The 9,681-nt window shown below is 34.3% G+C and overlaps 1 protein-coding gene across 1 annotated transcript; it reads left to right on the top strand.

Moving 5' to 3' along the window:
* The first annotated feature begins 277 nt into the window (after nt 1-277).
* On the top strand, nt 278-6,975 carry LOC123663013. The gene is made up of 4 exons (XM_045597760.1): nt 278-1,377; nt 2,967-3,087; nt 4,347-4,472; nt 6,726-6,975. Exons 1-4 carry the CDS (start codon nt 278-280, stop codon nt 6,921-6,923), a joined length of 1,545 nt encoding a protein of 514 aa, XP_045453716.1. The 3' UTR covers nt 6,924-6,975.
* The last annotated feature ends 2,706 nt before the right edge of the window (nt 6,976-9,681 follow it).

Raw genomic sequence — 9,681 nt, forward strand, 5'->3', positions numbered from 1 at the left:
ATGCAAAATACAAGATACATTTTTCGGCTTTCACGATGGTACATTTTGATGTGTTTTGATCAAAATCAACTTAAATATTTATGTGATTTTAAATAGCAATGATGTGTTTTCGTAGAAACGCTATTATTAATTTTATATCTGATGATAATATGATGAGTATGCATAACTTTATAACAACTGTACTTATGTCTATGTGTTAATAATTGCAATAAATAACATAGCAGAAAAGTGAGTATTTATAATTAATTTAAATTCAGGGAAGGATAACTAACTGAAAATGTCGACATGTCTGCGAGTATGTGGGGCTTATTCATTTCGACTAACAAGAAGGCATTCAACTATTCTACTTATAGCTTTATTTATAGTAATTTTGACAGTCACACTTCAGCTTTATGCCTACAAAAATCAAGCGATGCCAAATTTTTCACCAAAAGTCGGAGATTTCGATTATATACCAGGAACATTTTTAAGAGATAAACAGCCAAACGAGAATATAAGTTATTGTCAATTTAACTATGGTCTACCTAAGGCAATAGAATGGGACAACATTCAGCCTCTCTTTCCTCCTGAAGAAGGTACAAAAAGTTCATATCGGGTAATTTATAATGCTATTCAAGGACAAGCGTATGCAAATAACTCCAAGTATAATGCGCTGACGTACGCCACTCAAGCTACTCCAGAATTTCTATACCATATCACGGAAATAGCGAGATACTGGGATGGTCCGATAAGCTTGGCAGTTTTTGTGCCAAATTTCGATATGGATATCACAATGCAAATCATGAGTCACCTATGTAGTTGCTATTCTGCTATGTCCAAAGTGTCACTGCATCTTTTTTATCCAAAACGGCATCCACCAAAAATAAGAATTCCTGAGCCATTTTATGTAACCACCGATATTCCGACTACTACTGCAAATGTTTCGATGGAGGATCTATTAAAAGAAAAGATTGATAGATATAGGAGCTTAAACAACCAGACGAGAGCTGAATATGTCCAATGGGTTAGAAAAAAGAAAGTGGAAAGAATGATGGCTAAGTTTTCTAAGAAAGCACTGTTTGTTCCTCAATTGGTATTTAACGATTGCGCTGGGTTAGATCTTTTCGACATACCAACGTTTAGAAGAGAGAATTTCTTGGATTATCCGATAAATGTGGGTAGAAATATAGCAAGAAATGCATCGCTGACAAACTACTTCATAGTCTCCGATATTGAGTTGGTACCCAGCGAAGGATTAGCTCCGAAATTTCTGACAATGGTGAGGAAACTTATGGGTGATAAGAAAAGAGACGAGGGACGTATATTCTCTAAGACGGTCTTTGTTGTACCTCTGTTCGAAGTGGAAAGGGGTGTTGAGATACCTCATGACAAAGACACGTAAGTTGATAAATGACTTTTGTCTAGAATGTAATGTTGAACACCTCCGACTGTCATTCAATTTATTCTTGTATCATTTGTAACAATGGTACAGTTCTATAACAATGAGACCTTGTTCATTTTCTTTGTTTTTCATTTTTCACTCTAGCTATTAACATTTTTCTCACATTTCCTCTTTGCTATCCTTTAAGTTTTTGTTACCTACTATAGTAGTTTAAAAATTTCCTGTACAATAAATATTTCGTTATCGCTTTAGCTATTATGAAATTTGATAATTTTGTATTTATAAATGAAAGGTTACTTTAGTATTTACACGCTGTACCTGCAACTATATTCGCTATTATATATTTTGATTCCCATAATATCTCCACGGGAACCGTATTATATTTCGGCATAAAAAATATCTTAGCTATGTTATAGACTCAAATCATGTGAAGTCTTTATTCAAATTCTTTCAGCAGTTGTTACGCCATGCATGGCTAAGATACAGATATACAGAAATGCACAAAAATGAAAAGAAGTATAGATTTGGTTAAGTATCGATTTCAGAATGCCTTCTAAACCTTTTTTTTATAATAGATTTAATCTACAGAAATAGAGTTGTTGCAGTTGTATTATATTCATGAGTGTTGTAGTAAAAACTTATCCAGTATGTAATAGATACTCATGTATTATCTATACAAATAAATAAATTGGAGTGTCTGTTTGTAATAATAAAATAACTTCTTTTTACTAAATTTATATGTATGTATGACACGGTACATATACCATTTTTTATAATTTTTGTCTGTCTGTCTATAGCTAATCTCTAAAATGACTAGACCGATTTTGATGGGACTTTCACTGGCAGATAGCTGATGTAATAAGAAGTAACTTAGGCTACTTTTTTTAGATTTTTTTATTTATAGCTGTGAACTGAACAATAACTATTTTGTTAAATACCACACGGACGAAGTCGCTGGCACAGCTAGTATATTATAAGATATAAAATTGTTAACTGATCTCATAAATTTCTTATAACTTATAAAATTTTTAAACCGCTCATAAAATGTGACATTCATAAATGCCGCAATATTTTAAGATAAAAAAATACTGAGGGGAGGATGTATGAGATCTATGTGTTACATATTTTATTTCTAAGGTAAAAAAATTTATTTATGAATTTCGATTGCATTTATGCTGTCCGTTTATAATTCGTCGCGTTTATAATTTGTTAAGAACGTTAAAGTTTGTTTTTTTTTTATACGTTTTAAATGTGTTAAATAGCCATACATTGCCTTTCTGCTATTAATCCTCTTTTTATGTATTATTGGATACATGCATACCTACAAGAATGCTATATACACTGAAATATTAGAGAAAAAATCTCTAGGTGCAGTGCATCACGTAAAAAGTTTTGCAGTTGCATTGCTAGTGGCCTAACTTAAAAACTTGCATATTTCAACTTAATACGCTACTTAGAACCTACGATATTTACAATAAAAATAATCCACGCAATAGAAATTGCGGGCATCGCTAGTATATAAATATTTACAACTTTTGGGTATCTATTATTGAATGTAAAGATTTATGTTAATTTTTTTAAACAGGTTAGTTCGTTTAATAAATGAAAACCGTGCGAAGTATTTCCATCAGAAGGTTTGTGCTCATTGTCAAAGATTCCCTGGCTTGCAATCTTGGCTGATACGTCCGTCACCTAGTGTTATCGAGGTAGGTGCTATTTAAGGTACCTGCATTTTTTTTGAATAAGTTATTTACGGATAATTTTTATATGAATAATATTCAAGAGCAAGAGCAGTTTTGTTATTTTTGATTTAAAATGATCTTCTTGAAGATATTTCATTTTATTAATTTTTAGTTTAAGTAAAAATTGGTCTCAATCTTATTAATCAAAAATTTGTACAATATCCAATTATTTATATTAAATTTAAATATGGAGTAACCCAACTGGGGTAGTACCTCGACCTTACAGAAGACCACAGCTAAATAATACTGTTTTCAAGCAGTATTGTGTTCCTGTTGGTGAGTAAGGTGACCAGAGCTCCTGGGGGGATTGGGGATTGGGTCGGCAACGCGCTTTCGATGCTTCTGGTATTGTAGGCGTCTATAAGCTACGGTAATCTCTTACCATCAGGCGAGCCGTACGCTTGTTTGCCGACCTAGTGATATAAAAAAAATAATAATTATTATAAGATAGATTAATTAAGATTCCCAGAACCAAAGTGAAATTATAATCGTGATTCTTAGATTAACTTTATTTCATTAGTACTATTGGTTGCCAGTAATTATGAGTTTTATTGAATAAAATATAAAATTATCTGTTTTAAGCTGTTTCGTAATAAATCCATATGTTACGAGGTTACGTTTGCTTTCAAATCATTTCTAATGCAAGAATAATGACGGAGTCATTTTACACTTTAAACATTTTAGTTTTATTTCTTAGTTTTCTCATAATAATTTGAAAAGATAAAAATACTTCTAAAATATATATATTTTATAGAGATACAATTTAGATATAATGTACTGTGTATGTAATGTACTGTGTGGCTACGGTACTAAAGAATATAGCCACTCCCTCTCTTCCCGTGGGTGTCGTAAGAGGCGACTAAGGGATAACACAGTTCCGCTACCACCTTGGAACTTAAAAAGCCGACCGATGGCGGGATAACCATCCAACTGCTGGCTTTGAAATACACAGGCCGAAGACGGGCAGCAGCGTCTTCGGTGCGACAAAGCCAGCCCTGCGGTCACCAACCCGCTTGCCAAGCGTGGTGACTATGGGCAAAACACATGAGTTCAAACACATAAATATATGAATAAGTTTTCAGATTATTATTTAATTTTTTTTATGTTTGTCTATATCATGTATTTCATGATGTTGTGTCATCATTAAATACCGTAATAATTTACCTAAACAACAAGGATTCTTGAGTTGCACGTCTAGAGTCTTAATAAAAAGTCAATTTCAGCCGATGTTGATCGCCCGGAGGGAATATCCTTATCACAGATGGGAGCCCTTGTATTTCGGCACTCAGAACGAACCGTGGTACAGCGAGCAGCTTTCTTGGGAAGGACGTCAGGATAAAATGACTCAGGTATTGAATTTGTCAATTCTGTGAGTTTCTGTTAAGGCATCCTCTTTTTCAAAAATATTTTATTTTGTTGGTCATAAACTTTCATTTAAAAACTAAGCTTTAGTGACGTTTGTTGACTTACTTATTGGTGTACTTAGTTTACACTTGAGTAGGTAGGTCACGTTTTGATGGTGGGACCGAAGGTCGTGAAGGTGGCGAGTGCACTGGGCAGACTCCTCCCGAACCTCGGAGGACCCAGCGCTGCCTGCAGGCAGCTATATTCCGGAGTCTGCCGGAGTATGGCGACGTACGGTGCCCCGGTTTGGGCGGATCGCCTCACTGCGAAGAATAAGGCCGCACTGCGGTCGGCGCAGAAGATCATCGCGGTGAGGGTGATTCGGGGGTATCGTACGGTATCGTGGGCTGCAGCTACTGCTCTAGCTGGCGACCCCCCGTGGGAGCTCGTGGCGGAGGTCCTTGCCGAGACCTACTCATACGTCTCGGGTAGGAGGGCTCTCGGTGAGAAACTCACGTTGGACGGGATCCTACGGGTGCGCCGGATGGGGCAAGAAGCATTAATGCGGAGGTGGGGGGAGGACCTGTTGGAGCAGCCGTATGGCACTCGCGTAACGGCTGCCTTGCGCCCGGTCCTTGAGCGGTGGATGCGCCGTAAGCGCAAACCCCTCACCTTCCGTCTGACGCAGGTTCTCACCGGGCACGGCTGCTTTGGTGAATACTTGTGTCGGACGGCCCAAAGGGAGCTGACGACTGAATGTCACGATTGTGGCGCGGCGGTGGACTCTGCCCAGCACACCCTCGAGGTGTGCCCGAGATGGGCGGCGCTACGTCGCGATCTGACGACAGTCCTCGGAGGGGACTTGTCACTACCGAGCGTTATCACCGCGATGCTCGGTGACGACGAGTCCTGGAAGGCGATGGTCTCCTTCTGCGAGACAGTAATGTCCCAGAAGGAGAACGACGAGCGGATGAGAGAGGGGGCCGCCGACGAGGCCTCCGTCCGCAGGCGACGAACGGGGGTGCGTAGGAGGCGCTACTTAATGCGTCTCCAGTAACGCCCCTGTGCCCATGTCGGGCCGGGATGGGAACCCGGTCCTGCTAGACATGGCGTCGTCGGGATTGTTCAGAGGTGAGCCGGACAGTCCCATGGAGGAGAAGTCTGGTCTTTTCGCCGAGGCCAGCCTGTTGCTGGAGGGACCCTCCAATTAAAGCGGCTGAAGGCTCCCGCAGGGGTTTTGGTCGGTAGTGCACCCCCAAGTGCTAAGCCGACATACGGTCTAGGAATGCCTACCCGGGCATCCTGGATATCACCCGTAAATGGGTTACCCTGCGCTATCAAAAAAAAAAAAAAAAAAAAAGGTAGGTCACGTTTTTTGAGACCTTTGAACCTTTGAGATGGTTCAGAAGCAATAGGGCTCAGTGTACCTAAAGCTATAAGGGAAACCGTGTGTTATAAGAAAAATTAAACATTTGTATTAGTCTGTTATTGACATGTTGACTTTGGTTAAACAGTAATCCCAGCCATCTACCCACTCATGAAAAATGTGTTTGTATTTTCGCTTACGATGTTATTTATTATGTCATAAACGTCTAATACTTTAATTTTTGATCTTATGAAACCTTAAATCTTAAAAATGTCTTAAAATTATTTAATAATATTAACTTAATTCAAGTTCATGAAGTTTAGGGTAAGTCTAACGTAGTATCAGACAACTGCGAAGAAATTCTTTGTATAAAGCTATGTTGTTGATGTACCAAGTAATGTTATCAACATAATTTTGATACAATATTGTTGAAGGCAATCATAATACTGTTAGATCATTAGAACACTTCTCACATAATTTATTCAAGAAAATGTGTTGCCTGAGAATTTACTGCATTGAATTCCTTTATTAGTTTTTAAATAAATCTCTTTTAAATTATGTATATTTTGTAATTAGGAACAATAAAATTATGATATTGACATATGTATTAACACAATACAGTAAAATTACTCGTTATCTTATTTGATTGCTAAATAATTAGGTGTTTATTATATTTACGTCTTACATAAATTTTTATGTTGGACTTAAAAGTTTTAATTATTACACAGTATTTATTTAAAAAGCATATACTGTCTTTACGAAAGTAACTAAATTATATAACATATATAAATGTATAAATAATAAAATATATAAGTATTAAAGTCAACTATGTAGTAATTATAATTTTTCTTTTCTTTTGAATTTAAATGTGGTATTAATTTGTTATTAATAGATGCTAGAAATGTGTCTCCAAGAATATCGGATGGTTGTACTGGATGGCGCTTTTCTCTGCCACGCTGCGGCATCAAGGAATGCGTCAAGAAAGTACAAGGCTGAGAGGATCAACCATCGACGCTATCAGATCATAATATCATCTCTAAAACAAAAGTACCAAAATATACCTAAATGTAAAATAATGTATGGGTGTTAAAAACTTAGTGTATGTGCTAATGTGTAAGTGGTTGGATCATAACGAAGTCGAGAAAAGGGATGAAACATCAAGACTGTTAAATTAAAATTGTCGGAATATATCATATTATATAAATATATGAATATTAATTCGATCTTTTTATTAGTATCTTAGTGATAAGGACGTCATCATTCCAGCCTATTGCAGTCCACTGCTGGACACAGGCCTCCACAATTTTGCGCCAAAAATTCGTGAACTCATGTGTTTTGCCCATAGTCACCACGCTAGGCAGGCGGGTTGGTGACCGCAGGGCTGGCTTTGTCGCACCGAAGATGTTAAGGACGACGATAAGGACGTATCTTGACGAAATTTTATTTTGCAATTTTTTTTTTATTTGAAAGCTACGAAAGTATCGGGGCGCAATAAAACATGTAAGTTATTATTTAGTTTACAAGTTTGAGCACATTAAATACAAAATAAAATTTGCAAAATATAATTTAGTGCAAATTTTTTGTCATAATATATATTTAGAACAATAACGTACATTTTAATTTGCCCTTATCAATTAAATAATACTATGAATCTATATAAATAAAAATGAATGTGCTAAGCTTCGAACTCGAGAATGGCTCGACCAATTCGGCTAATTTATTTTTTTGTATATCCCTTAAGGCCCACGGAAAGTTTTAATGCAAAAAAAATATTACTACTAACTTTTGTCAGAACGAAGTCTTTCCGGGCAGCTAGTTACTTATAAATCAATATAATGAATACAATTAATAGAATTAAATGATCTAGTTATTATCCGTTCTTGAAAACCTTTTAGAAATATATATTTCAAAATAATGAATGTGAGATTTTGTTGATCAATTTAAATTCGACGAGTCTATTTAATTTGAAAAGCTTATATTGATGTAAAATCTTTTGTGTACTTTGTATTCGAAACAATGCTGTTAAAGTTAATTAAAACGTGGTAATTCAGTATTTGGTTATTTTAATAATAATATAAATTACGGTTAACATTGTTGTTTCGTGATAATAAAGAAAGTTGTTTATTAATACTCACTTTTAATTGTTTTTATTACGAAATGAATATAATTTGCAGTTACAATTTATAGAAATCAATGAAAAGGATAAAAAGTTATTATGATAATATATATAAAAAAATTTAATACAAAATATAAATTTTTTATTAATATATTTAAATGTAATTTCAAACGCTTACGTATGTGTGATTTGCCAAATTTCCATCTAATTTTAGTTTTGTTTTTGTTCCTATACAGAATTACTAATATATAAGTCAATAGTATATAAGTCATTGTAAAATTAAATCATACTCATATTCAAATAATGATAGGATATCTGTAAGTGTTACTATTAGGTACTATGTAGATCTACATATATGTATATTACATCCGGTTGTGTGTTTCTTATATAGATTTGTATTTTTTTATATGTTTATTTTATTTATATCATTACAAGTAGAATCAGAATCTACAATTTTTTGATTGAATCTTCTATGACGAGAATAAGGGGTTTTGTAAACTTTCGTAGATTTTAAATGTTTAAGTATTATTCATGATGAGTGTGGATTTTTAAACGTTATTTCCTTATGTTCGAACTATAGTTAGATAAATAGATTTTTTCTTTTAAATTGATTAGTTATATTCAAATGTAACTAATGTACATTATTTTCATATACATCAAATAATTTCTTATGTACTTTAAATTATCGAATTTTGGTAGTAAAATACTGTTAAGTTATTCTTCGTTTTAGCTAATTATTTAAAATATTATATAGATCTTACATAAAAACTGGCTTCGGCGTTATTTATATGTAATAAGTAAATGAGCTGTGAACTATTAATAATTTTACACAACACAACTTAATAGAGTAACTTTAAATGTTTCTTATGGAATTCACTTCGTCCTAAAAATACTGTAATAAAATTTATCGTAAGTAGAAAAATGGTTTCATTATTAAGTTTTATAAACTCCAGCCTGTAATATCCCGCTGCTAGGCATAGGCCTCTATCTTCGTGTAGGAGAAAGACTGAAACTTATCCACTACGCTGCTCCACTGTGGGTTGGTGGTAGGATTTCGACTTTATTAATTATTATTAATTATACTATGACGTATTTTTTTTGTAATTTTTTTTCAAATATTGATTTAAAGTTCAAAAACTTCCTTTTTTACGCCTAACATAATCAAAAAATTTCAATTATTATGATAATTTTTATAATACATACTAGCTGACCCCGCAAAGGTTTTTTTGCCGTATATGTTATAAACCCCCCTTAATCCTCCCCTATAACTTAAGGGTATGAAAAATAGATGTTGTCCGATTCTCAGACCTACCCGCCGTTTCGGAGGGATATTGTAACTAACATTGTGACACGAGAATGTTATATATCAGATTTACTTAAGTTTTTCAAATTTTCAAAAGTGAATCTACAACTAAGTATAAGTATAGTATTATAAGGAAATAATAATAATACGAAAAAAAAAAAAATCAAATTGTACCATACATTAGATTAAGAACCGGTCGGTGGACTCACGTCTCTTTTGGAGACATTAAAAACATAGTCTGACTTGAACAGCGATGTTGCAGAGTAACGCCTACCTTGAAATAGAAAAAAAATAAAAATAAAAATTGCATGTTTTTAAAATAAAAAAGGACATGGGTTCATAAGCCCGTGGATGTATATCACATGTAAAAAAAAAGTGAATCTACAAATTTTGTGTTACATCGTTAAAATTTTGTACATTATTTAATTT

This window comes from Melitaea cinxia, chromosome 19, assembly GCF_905220565.1.
Source record: "Melitaea cinxia chromosome 19, ilMelCinx1.1, whole genome shotgun sequence".
Lineage (NCBI taxonomy): Eukaryota > Metazoa > Arthropoda > Insecta > Lepidoptera > Nymphalidae > Melitaea > Melitaea cinxia.